This window comes from Lineus longissimus, chromosome 9 (genome assembly GCF_910592395.1).
Source record: "Lineus longissimus chromosome 9, tnLinLong1.2, whole genome shotgun sequence".
In the NCBI taxonomy this organism is placed as follows: Eukaryota; Metazoa; Nemertea; class Pilidiophora; order Heteronemertea; family Lineidae; genus Lineus; species Lineus longissimus.
This window is the reverse complement of record NC_088316.1, coordinates 13,819,512-13,838,614: the sequence shown is the minus strand read 5'-3', so window position 1 is coordinate 13,838,614 and position 19,103 is coordinate 13,819,512. Positions and strand designations below refer to the sequence as shown.

General features: G+C 39.8%; 1 protein-coding gene across 1 annotated transcript in view; it reads left to right on the top strand.

Moving 5' to 3' along the window:
- The window catches only part of LOC135493098 (uncharacterized), a 51,589-nt gene that overhangs the window by 4,858 nt on the left and 27,628 nt on the right, over nt 1–19,103 (top strand). Inside the window, exons 2-3 of the mRNA XM_064779989.1 lie at nt 2,616–2,764; nt 15,705–15,902. Of these exons, the coding sequence (XP_064636059.1) occupies nt 2,616–2,764; nt 15,705–15,902 (347 nt within the window). The remainder of the gene's footprint in view (nt 1–2,615; nt 2,765–15,704; nt 15,903–19,103) is intronic.

The window sequence follows — 19,103 nt, the reverse complement described above, 5'->3', positions numbered from 1 at the left end:
AGCAAAGCCAGCGATTTCCAGTTTTACCCGCAGACAAGCGATCTTTATTTATCATTCTTCACATTGCTGATTGTTGCAGGACACCGTGGTTCATTCTAGCATTTAAAGGCCAGTGAGGGTATCAAAATACAGTTATGTAATTGTCCAAAACTTTTGGACCAGAATCATAATCTGTTGATTCAGTTCATTGATCATCAGTTCATTTGATTGATTGTAGGTGGCAGCAGGTGTTATGTACCAAAATGAAATAACAATATGCTTTATCAAATGTGTTTCAAGCTCATCCCATCGCGATCCTCACATGTGCTATGGCAAGGATTGTCCTCCCTTTACTTCAGGAGAAAACATCCCAACCTCGAAGAAAGGGAAGTTAAGTCCCCAACTGCGTTGTGGTCCTTCATGTGAGAGTTCAACTTGTTGCATCTGTGGAAGAAAGAGAAAGGACCCAAACCTCTTTGGCGTCGATGTTTCAACCCCCACTGAGATCTGATCCTTCATGCGAGAGGACAACTCATTGCCTCAGAAACCTGGGCTAATTCTGCAGTATCAGTTCTGCTTATTGTCACCGTTTGTTGTCTTGCTTCCTGGAAGTATTTGATTGTGCACTCCTTGATGTGAACTTCTTCAGCATTCGCCCTGTACTTGGCAGCGTTTTGTCCTCCACGGAGTATTCCTCCTCGAGGGTGGGCATCTTTGCATGCCACTGTGGTTAGGCACCAATTGGATTTGCACTTCGGTGACTCTGTCTTCAGCCAGATCTAGTCTATTGCAAGCTACATGTACTCATGTTTTTCAGTTGGTGGGGTCTTTTGCTTGCCGTGGTATACAGATGCCAGGTACAAGTACCCTTTGAAATTGCTATAAACTTCTTATTTAGTAGTTTTCTCTTTGTTTTGCCTTTTTAGTCAAAGTACATGTCCAGTTTTGTCCATCTTACCCCAAGTCCAATTCCCACCTTTATAATAGGCACTCTGGGAGATGACATTGTCATTATTATTGGCATATTACAGAGACAATTTTGTTTTCAAGTTTACTGAATCTTCTGTGTGAATTATGACGCCATTGTGTGTTGTCATTCTCGAGAATAATTTCCCAGCTAACAGTCATTAGCTATTCAGAATCAAATGGTTGTTAGAAAACAACAAAGCGTTGCTATTCCATGCATTGGTGGTATTTCGCCTCAAAAGTTCCCTTTCTCACTTGAAAATTGGACCCCTTTCTCTCCTCCTCTCTAACAAGACACTTGGTCAGAGTACTTCGGTAACTTGATCTAATCATGATAAAATTAGATTGATTGTGTCTGAGGCCACACGATTTATTTCTTTGGAGCTGAATGACACCGGGCACAAATCTTAGCTTGGTGGGCTCCTACCCCCAGTCTTAACTCCCCCCTTACTCCACAGCACCCTCATGACCACCCTGCAGCCTCTACAGACCCTTCTAAAGAAGTCAGTTTGCCTGGCCTAGGTTGTGGGTGGTGACAAGAAACTATTGTCATCTTTACATGGTGGTTGACATCCGCTTGTCCTCTACATCTTGTGATTGCGTGTGTACTTAGTGAAATTATTCCAAATAGTTTGGCGAATGGGTCTGTTGGAAATGTTCCCACAAACATTTTCAATGACTCACTGTGTTTTGGGGTAATTGTCTTGTTTTATGGCATTGAGACGCTTTTTCACAAGTCATTAGGCCAATGACTTTTGTCTCGTTTTGTTCTGTTACGTTAAAATAATCTCCGTGCCAAATCTTGTAGTACTGGAGCAAAAATTATATTGTGACATTCTTTAACCCCTTCTTGTTGTACATGTAGGATTTTTCTTTTACATTTATAATAAAATTTATCTGTAGGTAAAGTAAGGCTTTTATGTTTTCTCAAAATGAAGCATATTTTCTATTTTGTGCAGGATGAACATGAGTGACTCCAGCACTGGATAACGAGAGGCCGTAAGAACTTGATGTTGTCTCAGTGTTTAGTGGTCATACTTGTCAAATATTTGGTCATTTATTGGTCATAAAGATGTTGCCTGGCAATGGCGTTTAATTTTGGCATCTTCGTTATGCTTCTCCCTAGTAGGTTGCCAAGTTTGTGGTAGCTTTTCGTCATCCTTCACATTCAGCAAAACTGAAAAAGGTGGTAAAGTGGTGTCTCCCCCTTTTAAAATTCTCTGAGTGGATTGTGGTGTGTTTGTGTCGAGCGAGGTCTTCCACATCTCCCCTGCAGCATTCCCTCCCCTCCAGTGTTATAAATGAAGCTGATGGAGCCCTACCACGAACTCCACTGCACTGGTCATAAGTGACATCCTGTGCTGCATGCAACATCAATAGTAATGGACGTCAAATGTTTGTTGCTCAGTTAGTGATTTCAACACCAGGGGTACATTCAACATAACATCCATCAAACATTCAACCTGTTTATTGTCGTGTGTCATTTTACTATGTCATGTTGATGTAAGGATTTCTTCTTTGCTCCCATATTTAAAACAATAAATCAAGTCTCCCTAGCCAACTAAGATTAGATTAACAAGATAATTGAAGGAATTCATTTCATTAGTCAGCAGGAAATACTTTTGAAGTAGGACGATAAATAATTGGATTTAAAAATTCTGTATTTGCAGATCGAACCAGGTGGTAGAGCGGCACAAGAAGGGAGTTTACGTGTCGGCGATCTGATCCTTTATGTTAATGATATACCATGTGATTCTAGAGCCGAGGCTATCGGACTCGTGAGGAGTGCAGTCAGTTCGTTGTCTATCACAGTGCAAAGGTAAGTCGTTTTACAAAAGTTCTCATGACCCTAAACTGAGTGCATCAGGGGGGGAATTGTATGAGTGAGTTCATTCGTGCCCCGACCACTCAGACTGCTTGACCCATACCTCCGATCCATGGAAACAGACCAACAAGTCAAATGAAAATATGACTGCATTGCGTTGGAATTGTCTGGAATGTTTGAGCACGATTTTTCGGAAGTGCTGTCGTCTCCTTTAGGAGTGGTGGCCAGGCTTAAGAGAAACATAGGAATCTACATAAAATACAATAGAGCATTTTATTTGGACACCTCTGTTGACGATTCTTAAGAATGAATCTGGAGGCCATGATATTTAAAACTTCTGAGTAAATATTCATGATGAGGCATGTTTTCCTTACGTATTTGTGAAAAATTTGTCTCATGATGCTGTGGTGAAGTGTGACAGGATGCACATAGGGGCTGTCTTGAAGGTTTCACTTTAGATTTTTTTCCTTTTTTTTTCCCTATCGGCCAGGTGCAGATTCAAAATTTCGGACAAGTGTTGTAACTTTCTGAATTACAGGGAAACCAAGTACAAATTGTCATGTCATATCAGGATCATTCGTGGTCTCCTCTGATAGCTTGTAATGATAGGTCTTATCCAAATCATTTGTTTTTCGAGAAATGTCCATTACAATTCTGAAATGGTCCCTCACCGAATGGTGTCCTGAAAATTGCCAGAAGGGGAAATGTTGAAATTAGTCTTCATGAATTACATTGTTTGGATAACCTTATTATTATTGAATTTGTCTTTTAGGAATAGGACTTGCCCTGTTTGTAGACTTGAACCATCATTTAGAGGTGCTGAGGTCAGGGCTTGTATTAGGCTGATTTATACTTGAATGAAAGTGGAAAGAAAGTTTTTGGATGCTCAGAGTTTTGACTAGATAAGCCTGGCAGCTTGACCTTTGAATTGTCTTAGTAACCTTTGTTGGAAACGAGAGAGAAATATCTGTATATTATGTCATATTTTGTGACAAAAGTATCAGTTTCTCAATAGGCACTACTTTCTAGACATCTCATGGCTTCGAGACCATGATACAATGTATGACACTATTAACTCAACAGGTGTGTTTAGTTCTACCTCTAACCACTAGATGGCAGCAATGGCAACTTTCAAAAATTTTAGCATAATTGTTGACATTTTGGGGACTCGACACTCAAAATTGAGAATGTTAACATTGCAAATTCAACCCCTGGTAATTCCGAGAAAAAATTATTTCAAGCCATGTGACCTGCTACATGATGTAGTTGTAATTTTTGTTTGGATAAAAGTAAAACACATTAAAACTTTTCATTGAGGGCCCATGAAGTGTAAAACTTGAAAAATAAGCAATACAAAATAGACCCCTGGTATTAAATGCTCAATATCCGGTATTATTTACCATGATTAAAAGAATTAAACTTTCTTTAAAAGGACTTTAAGATCGCTTGTCAAAAATGACAGAATGGTTTCAATACTCTTCTAAGAATTACCAGGTCAAGTTCCTGTATGTTTTGAACATTTAATTTGGACATTTCATGGATCGGCTAAAGTGAAGAATATGTCTAATTAATTACCTTTAATTGTGGACTTATTTGGATTATTCGCTACTTGAGGTAGATTTAATTTTGATCAAAATGTGGAGGACAACAAGGTAACATTGCATATCATCTCCCACCAACCTGTAGTCAGGTGTCGATTCAAGATTCTCAAAGGAGTTTTATAAATCCTATCCCATTTGCAAAATTTACTCATTGAGTTGTTCTGACAGGAAGTTTGAGAGTATTTTAGGTCAGTTACCACCTAGCAATGGTAGTTCTCCACTATTTGTTTTGTTTATTTTGAAGTCATTTTGCAATAGTGACTAGCGATAGCGATAGCCTTGCATCGATGAGTTCATTTCCGGCAAGGCCTATGTCTATTTGAATGTGTACATGTAGGTGTTGTATAAATTCTATTCAAATAACGGTCAAATAACTTGATCCAAAAATCATATCCCGTGACTTGAGAATTCATGAAAACTTTTTGAAATATCACTTAGTGTGTAAAAATGTAGGTGTTGTTTTGTGAGCTGCGACAAAAAAGTAAAATGGATCTGTTTGGGTTGGTTGATCTCGCTTAGCATTCTCATAACAAACTTTATCAAATAATCACCTATTTGCTTTAATATGTATTTGCTGTATACAAATGCATATTTCTCGCTTTTATGTGCACGCATTCCTGGTGTGTGTCTCATGCAAGCCTGCATGTGGTGCTCTGACTTGCACAGCCTGTCTGCTTCAATGGGCACCAATTGTTGCGGGTTAAACCTATTGTTCGGTGGGAAAATCTCTCCCAATACCAAGCGTGGAGTCGATACCTTGTGTTGACGGCATAGCGTGTAGAACAGCGTCTCTGTCACAGCTGTCTGAGGCGAGAATAAACATCATCTCGAGGTGTAGGCCTAATATTGGATACAGATTAATGAATCATCACTTTGGATTGACCGAGATCTCAACCGTGCACGACGATCACCGATTGCTCCACGAGCCTCACTTCAGTTCAAAAAATCAATATTATTGTGGACTACCGATTATTCGTGTATAGAAGCCATGATGTTTTTACCTGTAGAAGTACAGGTGATTTAAACGTGAAACGGTAGGTAAGGTCACCCACAATTCATTCGGTCCTCTATCCTCTGGTGTCCTGGGGTCCTCAGCATCTGAAAGTTTCACCTGGGTCAGTTGGGCCACATGCACTCTCAGGGCATGTGAAAGTTTTGTCATTGTGTAGTTGATTGTAATGCATTTGAACATGGTTTTTCATCGTTGGGTGTGTGTGGTGATTACATCTCACGATGATAGAACAGCATTGGGGGTACCGTAGTCATTTGAATGTGAACCACGATTATTTTTGTCTTATTTAAAAAGATACTATTTCTTTTCATTACCAGTAAAGTCTGACCGAACAACCACATTAAGGTCAATTCCCTGTATTCCCATTTTAAGGCCATAACAGTCAATTACAATCCAAATGAAAGAAATTTCTCTATCCAAACCAAATAGGCTTTAAACATAGGCCTATTTCTGAACAAATATCAGGGAATTTGTGAGTAAATACGGGACAAATTTTAATAACTCAATTTATTATGAGCTGTAAATCAGAATTCCTTTGATATTGTATTGACAGAACAAAACTGTTGAAGTGTGATCAAGCAACTTTAGTTATAAGCTTGAGGTCAACTGGATTTTGGTATTTTCTTTTATAGTTAAATGTTTGAATTAAAAGTAATTATACTTTTCTTGTGCCCCCTCAAATTAACTTTGGTGGGGATGTCAGGAGCCAACCTGCAGATTTTCCAAGGCAAGAATGCGGGGGCCAGCCGACTATTTTGAGTTTTGTGCTGACCTAAATATTTCAGGACTACTGAGCTATAAATATTCATATGCAAAAAAGATTTTCGCAAATACTGTGTGGGCTGAGCGCATGATCAGGCAGAAATGTTTTCGCATTTTTGGTGCTTTCATATTTGCATTTTATGATCCTGTCTGTTGATAATCTGGTACTTAGAAAATGCTTAAAAACTTGTGAAAAAATGAGAGACAAAATTTCTTTTAGAATTGGATCAAGTCCACATTCTCTGAGCACTGTCCATCTTAATTGATTATGGGATTATCTTCATAGGCGACGAGCAATGTGTCAAAATATTTTGTTGGATTCTTCAGCAGAAAAAAACCCAATCTGTTGATGGTGGGCATGGAAAGTGGGCAAGGAAACTGCCAGAGTGTCTGATCTAAGTCACCAGATCAAGGAGACGCGGTGGCGCAGTGGTAGAGAGTCGGACTCATGATCCGGAGGTCGTGGGTTCGATTCCCGGCTTAATCGTCACTTTGTTTCTCCAACTGGTCGAGTTCAAGAATGAGCGCTTTGTCGCTGCTCCTTGAAACCCCAGATTGACTTCTGTGGAGACCGGGATGATGATAGTCCCAAAAGCACTTGAGAATACCCAGCTATTGAGTAATTTGAGCGCTATATAAGCGCCGACTATTATTTTTATTATCGCTCATGTTGATTTCCTTATTTCATATCAGAATTGTATGCATTTTAACCCTTGAAGTTTTAAGGTGGTCTCATCACACAACAGGGAAGAAACGTGACACCCTGTATATTACAAAAACTACACTCCAAGTCAAGCACACCTGGCACATTGTCATCTTTGTCTGGAGTGTTAGTCTGGTCACGAAAAATGTCCACATTTTTTTGCACATTTGGTGGTATGCGGGGCTCAAGAGGAACAAATATAATTCAATCCGGCGCTCTGCATAGAATCGTTTGCAATGCGCAAACACGTCTACAAGAAGCTCAGGTTCATCTAGTAAATACACTCCGACCCAAAATGCATTATCATCCAATATCAAAGTTTACCTTGCTGTTGTAATTATTTTATACAGTGAAATTCTGTGTTACCTGGGATGTAAAGCTATGCGTATTATTTTATGTCGAGTGCTTAATGAGTACAATCAGAAATGCAATTAGTTTCTGACTGCAGTTATTTATAATTCACGGCCGATTCATCACACATCACTTGATTTTTCGTGGGTCGTAAATGTAATGGTCCCTATAGTGCAATATTTCAGCACTGCATGGCGCTCTACTCGAGTCTGGAACAAGAATGTCAAGTCTCGTTTCGCAAGGGAGACGAAAAGGCGGAGATTTTGTGTATGGCAAACATTAGGTGACTTATAGAAGACAAAATTGTTTGCAAGGCATTTTGTCCATTGAGGGCCTTTTTGTTGGATATCGACTTTAGCATTTGCAGCTGGCAAATCCAATGCATGAAAATGCAATCAATTGAAACTGTATGCGAAATGAGTTCTATGTGCTACAAATTCATGGCGCACATTCCAAGTAAGCCTATATGCATGCCAACAGTGTATTTGAGAGGCAGTTCTAGAGTCATCAATGTAGTGTCAACATTGGCGGATCCAGGGGAGGCTGAAAAGACGAGCTCCAGAAATTGAACATAATGGGACACTGTAGGACACTATAGGACGCTTGGTCTCTTTCTCGAACTCCTTTTCTGTCGTATTCTCAGACTCATGGAGAGTCTGCCAGAATGTCCATGAGAGTTTGATCTTGTCAGTGGAAATCGATGGTTAATTTCACTCATTGTTCCTGGTCAAATTAGAGAAATTTTATTCAGAACATGATGGGAATGTTTGAACATATTTTCCCAGCCGTCTGCTTTCTCTCCTTGTTTGTTGATATCGTTTGACATGTTCAATGTTGTTCAACACGTCTGCTTGACTCCTGGTAGAGTTCATGTGTGCTTTCAACATAAGAAGCAAATATTGATAAGAATAGACAAAAGGATGGTCTGATTCCTGGTCTGTCCTCTAGTGCAGAGATTGCGCAGACATCATTCCCTCACGTTCATCAAATCATTGTCACAACAATTTGAATGGTAATCCGACCGCTACTGTCACGCACTCCCTTTGGTTTTGGTTTGGGCAGTCATGCATCCCAGTTGTGTTTGTATGTTCCAAGTCTCAAAAACAATCATACTTTTGTTGCATTTGATAATCGAGGATGCACGCTTAGCCTTCCAGGGCATTCCACAAGTTCATCAAATCATTGTCACAATAATTATGATGTTAATCCCCAGTGTAGCTGTCTGGCGGTCTCTTTGACATCCAACTCTCACTCCCCCTAAGGGAAGACAATGGTGTACAAACAAGCTTAACTAACCACATCAAAAGGATTGTAAATCTCACATGTTGCCAACTGCAGCATGAACATAATGCTCTCTTTGAAGTAACAATGCATTTGTAATCAAAACTACAAGCATTTGGGACCATTCCAGGCATTTTTGGATTGGCCAAACTTGCAATAACAAGATTTAACGCAAGATTATGTGGATGACGAAATAGCACGGATGAAAATGGTAAATTTCATCGGTTACCATCGAGGTGTCACCAAAATTGTCTCTTTGATGTTCTTCATTCTTTGTGTTGTCTCAGGGAATCAGGAACACTTCTTTGAAAAGGGCAGCTTTACTCCAAATACTATTTGGCAGACTCCTTGGAACCCCGGGTTCCTTTCAGCAATGGTGAGAAGAAACATTTTCTGAAAGTTGCCTGTGCAGCTGCTGGTTTCCAAGAAGACAACAAGGTTACAAAGTGGGCTAACCTATGGACAAAAGGGTTTGGAGTTTCACTTAAACTTATTAAGTTAGGAACATTTGCTATCTGATGATTAAGTATTCTGTAGTCCACTTTATTGTCATCTTCACATGACCACTGTAGCTCCTGTCACCAGCAACAGATCTGGTGGTAACTTACCCATCTTCAGTAGTACTGGTTATCTCGGCCATTTGTTATCATGCTAACAACTGGTTACAAAACCTACAAATTACGCTTTAATATGAACTGATACGATAATTTCAAATATTCTTTTGAAGTTCCGATTCTATAGTTAATCTGCTTAGTTGATGCGAGGTACAATATCAGACAAATTAGACTACAACAATGGTATGGGAAGAGTAAGCATCTAATAATTGCTTGGAAACTGTTATCTAGGCTATCTGGTCCCTGTAACACTTGAATTCCTTGGTTGTCATCTTCAACAGTTTTGACCACTGTCTCGCATTTGATTGATCATCTTCAAGTGGTTTGTCAATGGGAGATGTTGAGATGCCTTCCTTCCATTTTGGCCCCACTATTGCAAGCTCTCCAAGAGCAAAACATGTGACTTTGGATATTTCTGGTGAGTTATTATTGTCAAGAAGCTCATATTAAACATAGAAATTTGCATTGACTGTTGAGTGTCTTCACTATGAAGCCCAATTTTGATTGACAGGTTTTCCAGGTTCTTAGTGAAATCATCACTGAATTGAAAGTCATCACAAATGGCCTTGAAAGGTGGTGCTTCAGTTGACAACACTCTATAGCAATGTTCCCTTTTCCTGAGTTGGTTCGCCAAAACCGCTGAGGGAAATCTCAAGGGCTAGTGAATTGCTGTTTATGATGTTCCTTTTACTAATGTTGGAGCTCTTGAACATAAAGTTTTGTGGTTCTTTTCATGACGGTCATCATTTCATGATTCGTGTATTCATTGGCATAGGTATTGACATTGAAGTTTGCCCTTGTGGTTGTCAACTTTGAGGGGATGAAATATGATGATGGTCGCTTTTGGAACGTAGTGTCTCTTGTCAGATGCCCGGTGATGGTTGCACGCCGGAGTATGAAAATGCTCTTCACGGATATCTGTGACATCCTATTGGCATCACCACATCATTGTCTGGACCTCAGAACATTTCCTGTCTGCTTGTAGGGATGAACAAGAGATGCTCACTCTCTATGGAGCTAGCCATTATCAAAAAGGGTCACTTTGCCTAGCACATTGTCAAAGATTTGACCCCTGTTGTCCTTTTCAGACTAATCTCTCGGTTCCTGCCTCCTCATTTGTATCCATGGTGACCGTCTTTGACCTGTTCCACCATCTTGCGGGACAAAGGCGTAATTTGCAACCCTCATAGCGTAATGTGAGGCCCTCAAGACTGTAGGATGCGGGCATAACAAATGTTTTGTGGGTCAGCACTGTTACTTTCTTTGTTCAACAAGCTGTTCAATTTTACCACTCTAAACCTGGCAGAACAAGCTGTTATGGTGGGTTAGAGTCCGAGATGACACCCTGGGTCTGTTTGATCTTTGGTGATGGTGTTGGGATGCATTTACCAGTATCATAGGAATTGGCAGGGATTGGCTTTGTGTCCCTGAAGTTTTCAACCATGAGGTCATAGTGCCCTGAAATTGGGATAACTTCGGGAGTTAACGAGCTGGAAAGCTGTTGAAGTTGTCCTGATGTCTGCTAGTACGAGGATAATTCAGGCCCTTCTCACCGATCAAGAATTGTTTCTAGCTTATCACAAACTCATCTAGCACAATTGGAAGCTAATTTCTTGGCAGTAGGACTAGAATTCCTTGGTCGATGCTATGATAGGCTCTTGCTTTACTTCCTGATTGTTGATATCTGAAAGACGGTGTGGGTGATACGTTTGCTAAATTATTTTTTTGGAATTGGTAAGCTATGAATATACAGAGTTCCTTGGTGAAGCTTTAGAAATCAGGAATAGGGAGTGTGGTTTCTTCATTTATGACTACCATACAGTTCTGGATGCTCCAAGTCCAAGTATACCATGTGGAATATCACTTTATAAATGTTGTGCGAGTATGGCTTCTACAGAGCTGGTATGTTTGGTCATGGAAGGCCATTGAATGGACTATCCTAAGCGATGTGTTTCACAATGAGACAAGGAAGTTCCGTTTGACTTTCCCATTTCTCAATCTGGAGATGCCACAGGTCGGGGAAACCTTTAAAAGTATATTTTGTTTTCGATATGTTGAGAAAGAAATGAACCGTAACTCCAGTACAAGCTGAACTTGACAAGCTGTGATGGGTTTTTGTCAACAATGGTCATAGCCATGTCAACTCTTAAAACTGCTGAACCAGAACGTGATGACAATTTGCCTGCTGTTTCTCCTTTTCATATCCTCACCAAACTAACTGCTTGCTCTGGTTTAACGAATTTCTTTGCTGGTTTGATCATACTTGACTGTCTCCAATGGCCATTGCAATTGGTTTCATGCTGATCTTGGATTGAAAGTTCTTATGGAAAAATTATTCGCAAAATGTTTGATTTTCGACTTCAAGTCTGATATTGGCATACAGGTTGTACTACTTACTTACTTTCTGTCTGCATGTGCAAACCTGTTGTAGGGCACCTATAAACACTTTTCAGCAAAAAATGCCTTTCACTAAGATATACGTAGCATACACATGTTTGTGTCCTCGTATCCTGTTATCTCTTCCATCCAAATATTTCAATGTGGTGCTCAACAGGGGGTTCTCTCAATGTCAATCATTCAAGCCCTATAAGACCAATCATGATGAAAGACATACACTTATTTCATCATTTCACTCATTTCAAAGAGTGAGATGTGCAAGTTTAAGAAAATCCCCAACAGGTTCTATCAGCTCAACATTTGAAGAAAAAAGTCCATTTTGATTGAAATTATGTATGCTGTCAATCATTCTCAAGATGATAAAATGAAGTATGGAATGATCCAGATCATCTTAAGGTCTCGCCATGGGGCATATCTAAATTCGTTGTACCGAAGTTTTTTGTGGTTAATATGTCCTGATGGACGAGGATGGACAAGGTCCTTATGGTCCACCCACTAAAATGCACTCAGACTTAGAGTGTACTTGACTTGAAATTCGTTAGAAGTCCCTCATATGGCGGAATTCCTTTTAGGCCTTGGAATGTTTCAGCAAGTATACCAAGATGATGAATAGAAATACAATCTTTTAAACTACAAGAGAATAGCTGTCTACCACAGTCTGAAATAATTGAATGGTTGGAATTTCAAGGTGAATCGAAAAAGTTCCCCATCTCACTAATTTCATCTGAAATTTGCTGTTGACTGGTAGACGACTTTCGTGTTGCATGTGGCAAGCATTAGGTTACTGATGGACAGAACTGTCATGAGGGCAGGTTAAATTTGCTTTGAAAGAGTCTAATGTAAAAACATCTCATAGAGACTAATAGGGCATTGTCATGACAGTTCTGTTATTCTATATGATAGTTCTTATCTTCCAAGTATAAAAAATATTTAAAAACTAAGTCCTAAAAATAGCCATTGGAATTTCTGCGGTGAGGTGAGGATATTTCGATAGTGATGTCACTGACTACTTCCCAACATTATACACTTCCTTTTGATATCAAAAAGATTGGAGTTATTTCGATAAGATCGTCAATGATTGGAAGACACTTAGGTTAGGAATGTTGACCCTGGATTTGTGACAACTTGTTCTGTTTTATAAAGAACGGTGTTCTGAGTAGGCTTTGTGCTTGATTTTATGAAGGGCTATAAAGGCACTAAGATAACACTTTGAAACGTCATCAAGTGGGCCTACTACGAATGCTGCCCTGTTCCTATGGAACTTGTATTGTTAGAGAAAATATTTCCGAGCATCAATTCAAGATAATTAGCATGAATTTGCTCACAAAAAAGTGTGGTGTGAAGGTGTTATGTTTGTTTTGGATGCTAATTTCATGAAACTATCTTTGGTATGCTTGATGGTGCACTATTTTTTACTGTTCAACTTTTCTAAAAATTGCCACCAAGGTTGTGACATCAGGATGAAAAAACGTGTTGCTTGCCTTCTCAGTAATCCAGAGAATGACTTTAAAAAGGAATCCGTCTGAAAAGTACTGCACACGCTTCTAGGGGTTCTGTCCCGTCCTGACCCATGACCTTTCAATATTTACTCTCCTGTTAAGATATTGGGAACCTCGATGACTCCTGGTTTACCAAGACAAAAATGTTCGACAACACTGTAAACAGGAACTAATAGGAATGTCGCCAAACATTTATAAACGTGTTTCAGAAATTTCTCCTCAGTTCAAAAGAAATCTTCGCCGTAAATATTTGAGTTGTGTCTCTGGATTAGGTTCTGTGATTGGCCTCTAGATGGGGTTGACAAAGGCTTGGACTTCCCTGCCATCATTAGTGCAAGATTTGTTCAGCAAGTACAGACGTGGTAGATGTCAGTCTCCAAGGTAACGTTAGTTCTAATATTGTATTGTTCGCTGGGAATCCTTTCTGTCCCTGAACCTGTTGCATGGTTTGAAACTATTGATCAGTGCCAATCGATCAGGCCTGTGCATTTCTTATTGGTGTCATATTTTCATTATAACAGTACTATGTACCTTTATTGTATTTCATTATATTACACATGTATGTGTATAGGCTGATGTTTGAGTAGGCTTGGACAGTTCGTATTCTCAGTCTCACCCTTGAGAATTGGTTCCCACACTGAACGAGAATCTAATCTACCAAGCAGCCTACCCTGAATAGTGCCTGCGAAGAAAAAAACGGCTTTTGGTTGCATGACTGATGACCCATTCTCCTTTGAAAAAACCCGTTCAGCAAAATGTAGTTTCTGATTCTTAGATGACAATTACTAGAACCTTGGTAAAACCTTTTTTGGTTTAAAACATGGATGTAACTCCTGGATAACTCTGTCATCGTTGAGGTTTCTGAATCTGATGTCAGGTTAGGCGCCACCGTATTTTCCAAGCCCATTTCTCATTGCCTTAATATGGGGTGTTACTTGTGGACAGTACTGCATGCATGCTTTCATTCCTTGTGTCACCTTTGGAGGAGGAGGGGAGAGTTTGCCATAATATTCTTTTCCTTGGTTGTAAGAGTCATTATAAAGTACGAGGAAAGACTTTTATGAACTTGAATCATGCAATAATTTGCACGCTGTAAAATTGAGTATAATATCATCATTTAGGTTCATAGCATTTGAATATCATGAATGTATAAAACATATTTTCGAAAAGGCTGTAGGCCTGTTGTTGGTGATGAATGGAGGGTGCACCACACTTTAACAAGCTGGTGTGTATGTACAAAACCATACTGTGGCCAAGTGTTACATGCTCTCAATCGATATTCGAATCTGCCATCGAACAACATCCTGATAGTCCTATACTATACACATACTACAACTATTTGTGCCCAAATATATGTGAACTAATATTCAACTGATGAACTTAAAAACTATTGGATATTTTCCATGAAATCTCTGATACAGATAATGCATCGACAGTTTCTAGGAAGCCCTGGATCAATGAATAGCCCCCAGAGCATGGTCACCATGGGTTCTTAAACGTTTTGCCGAGCATTTTTCGAGCCCACGTGCATAATTTTTCGGTTGAAGGGTTCCGAGAATCTCAAATTGGACCAGCTGTCACCTTGGTCGAGAACAAGGGTCCAGACATATTGTGACTGTGTTTGGCCTTGGTACACATGACACTGGTATGCAAGGAATGTGGGGAATTTGCTCTTGGGGGTGAGCAGCTGGTGGCCGGGTATTAGGGAGCTGGTCTCTGGCAAAGGTGTGGGTCATATCAGTTTATCAATACAGTCGACAATTTTCAGTATTCCAGGTGAATTGTCAGGCTTCCCTAGGGCCGTGTCAATACATATTTCTTCCTTCGTTGTCAGTGGTTTGGGACCTGGATCATAGAGTGACTCGAAACATCGCTTACAGGTCAACTGTTCGTGTTGGTCCTTTGGTTGAGATGGTGACAGGGGTCAAAGGCAGGGAATACCAGATCAGGACCTATACTGTATCTTATTTCAGTGTTCCGTGCTTGTGGGCTCCCTCTGGGGTGACAAATACAATGGGCCAGGGAACTTTGTTGTCAGTTATCATTTGTTTGGAACCTGGGTTGACACCAGAGTCAACAGAGTTCATTTGTATTTGTTGGTGATGATCGACTCTGTGAGAAGTAGGATACTGATATGCACGATGATGGTGGTGAAGTGTCTAATAAGACCAAATTCCACCCCTCAAATGATGAGAACTATTTTCCACATTTCAGCTTTCAACTCTCATATCTGACGAGGTATAGCTGCCACTTATGGTTGTGCATCGCTGTTAGATGCATACTTGTGGGTCACCTGTTGGTATGGCCAAAAATTCACACTATATAAATGTATCAAACTGACTGCTCTGCAAAATGTTCTGCAAAATGATATGCAGCTACTCTTACATGGTGCCTTGGCTATGCGATAATTTGTGCACAATGAATGGGCGACACTTACATAAGTTATTTAGAACCAATATGACATCATGCAGTCCATTCTCGTTCATCAATGTGATTTGTTATGTCAGAGGTGGAAAACAGACCGGCAGCTAGGCGCCAAGAACTTTTGGACTGCCACAGCTGACATCAACTAACTCGTCCTTTTTTTTTTCGTTTTTCCGGTGGGATAGATGCCCCAGGGGTCCATTCTCAATAACAAGTGTTGAGTATCCTTGTAAAGTATGTCAGAGTATGTCAATGTTTCTAATTTGTGTGCTCTTCTTTACTATTTTCAGGGGTGGTATAGATCAGAACACCACACCACGCACAACTCTCTTTCTCAAACGGTTTCGAGACTTCAGGGAAAAGGAGACAGAGAGGTTAGAGAATCAAAGTAAATATGGTGCTATCTACCAATATGATGATCGCCTGCCGTCACCACCCCCTCCTGACGAATTGGAGATAGATTTGGATACGGATGATTATCAGAATAGGTGCGTATTTAGTGGTACCATGGTGATAATAAAATAATCAACAGCATATCTCACCTCTTTTATCACAACACCTAGCTGTTGATTTCAAAGCAGCTGAGAACCCAACTGCACTTCCATACCAATAAAAATCCCTTTGAATCTTTAAAGAATTAAGAAAACAGCAAGTACTGGGCAGTATCTTACCCTGGGACCTTATAAAATGCTGATATTATGTACTCATAGTTCTTATGATGTTGACATTAGTGTGGTAGGCCCAGCATAAAAGATTTAATGCGAATATTTGACTTTATAATGATTCCACCTATGTCTATTAGCATTACCTGTATGGAAACAGTTAAAAGGTTGTAAAGTCATGATGTGAGACAGAGTAATAACATTGTCAACTTTTTCACGTTGTGGCAAACTTTTTCATGGTATTGCTGCACTGGCAGTGATATAAATTCTTCATTATGGATACATTTACAGTGCGATGATGGATTCCTGGCTTTAGTAACATCTTAACAAGGCGCACGCCTACATGTACCTCCACGAGATGTTCAGACTTTGATAACTTTGTTCAATAATTTTATATCTGGCAGACCTGCACCATAAAAATTCCTAACATTTCAAATATTTATCCATCTGTTGACTGTGCAGTTTATTAATGAGATTTACATGTAAATTTCAGATGAGAACTGAGAAGGAATTTACTAACCCATTGTTAGGTGACATAGTTAGGGAGATGGAGATTACTGTGCTCTGTCGAGGGCAACAGGTATCTCTAACTTGTTTCAAAGAGGTGATGATGTTCTGTTAGGATCCCTTTCCCCAGATGAGCATTGCCAAATGACCTTTGAATGCAGTGCCGATAGAATTTTGTGGTCAGTCTATACCAACAAAGGGACCAATCTTACACCTCGATCTCCTCTCTGGATATGATGTTATTATGATGACACCTACAATGAAATTGTGGTACGTCTGGAGAGCTGTACAATTAAGTGATATATCGTTGCAATGAATATGACAATTGTGAGTTGACACCTCTACGATATAATCTTATTGGGAGAAATCTGACTCTCTCTAACCCAAAAAAGGTCGAATTTGGACACCATAGTGGCAGACCAAAGTCAGTTCACTCGATCCTGGTCATGATTGTGTATAGGCTTTATAGATTTATGGGCTTTTTGTTGGAAAGTGTTTTGGTCACATTATCCTGTGCAGACCTGTGATCCACAAGAACAGTTTATTAATCGTGGAATGTGTCCATTGTACATGATCAGCTGGTCCCATGCATGTCTCCGGCCTGGCTGTGATCGACAAAGCATGTTGGCTCATGATATTCGTGATTGATTTTCATTGTGTTGTTTAGGGCGATTAAAGTATGGGGGTTAAGATATTGGGAACTCTATACGTGAAAAAGAATCAAATGTTTCAATACAAATCTAATTGGCCAACACTAGACTACACCTCCATGTTGGTGTCTGACATTAAACTACAAACCAAGCTCATGACTATAAATGTCTGGCTCATTCATGTGTAGAGTCAGCCATTAGACTTCATCCCTGTCTCTACAAATCTAATTGGCCAACACTAGACTACACCTCCATGTTGGTATCTGACATTAAACTACATACCCAGCTCATGACTATGAATGTCTAGCTCTTTCATGTGTAGAGTCAGACACTAGACTTCATCCCTGTCTCTGCATGTCATATTCAGAGTCTGACACTAGACTACTACTTAGTCTGACACAAGACAGACGTTCATGTTGTGCGTTGACGCTATAGACTTCATCCCGTCTCGGTCCTATGTAGAGTCTGACGCAAGATTACTCCCCAATGTCATTCATATGCAAAGGATGGAGCATGTGGATGACATTTTACGCGAGGATGTTTTACATCCGGCAATTGCCACCATGCACCTCCGTCCTTTGTCTTCACTCCTCTAGTGAGTCATACTGATTTGCCCACCAAACAAATCTGATTAATCCAATGGAATGTGTCTAATTCTCATCAGATTTGTGCATACCTGTAAAATCGAATGCCAAAAATCAATCGTCAGTTATTAATCCTAATGACCTTATTTGAGTGGACAGGTTTTCGTGATGTGCGTTGTAGATTACGGTCTTGAACTAAATGCAGCTCGATCAAAAAGCACTCAATGATTATGCGGGGGTGTTGTATTCCTAAATCTCGAAAATATATTTCAGGATTACACTCTTTGATATCTTTGATATTTATAAAGGTTTCCTGATTGCAGAGGATTGGAGAGGTTGCCCACAGAGTATTGGTGTCTGCTCCTAAGAGAGCTGACCCTATTGAAGAACATTAGAACCTCTCCATTGAGGACACCCTTTGGACTGGGACTTGGGACCTTAGAAAACTGTCACTCGACACACTTTAGGTTAGAATCATGACCCCTTTGCAAGGATCAGAATTACTCTATCTAATATATATATTTTGCCAACCTTTGCGAACAGCTAGCTTCTCGATTTGTGTTTGGGAAAGGTGTTTGAATATATAAAGGAACATTTACACCCCTCGGGGAAGTAGAATATGACCTAGTGATCAAACAGTATTTAAGTTAAATTCTCCAAAAAATTTAAGTCCAGAGGGCCGAAGTGAACTATATTTTCCTAAACCTTTACCCCATTATTGGCAAATCAAATATTCTCTTGTCTGATCTCTCTATTTTCATGTGTGAACGATTTAGTCCATTGTTTACACCCCCATGGGAATTAGATAAATATCCCAAACCATACCCCCAGTATCAATAATTTCAAAAACTTTCCCATGAATTTTGAATTTTTTCCTGATTTGGCCCTCCTACGAACTTTGTTCTTGCTTAATCATAATCAAAACGGCGGACATGCCATGTGCCACAATCATGATGTAATAGGCCTACCCTTTTTGGTCAGACTGGAGAAATCATAGTTTGCCCAGTGTGCAGCCCAAACCAACGTGGACACAATCAACATAAACTTTGCTATATGATCGATACACATATTTTCTGGTCAACTTGAATGCAAAACCAACTCGGTGTATGATATTTATGTATAGCATATTTCTATCATAATCCCAGACACATATTCAACATACCGTGCATTGTGCTATTATGAGTTTGTTTAACTCACCCATTAGGCGGGAATTAATCGGTGGCCGAATTGATTTTTGAGGAATTTCTTGGATCTATAATTTGTCATTCGTGTATCGTCAGTCGATT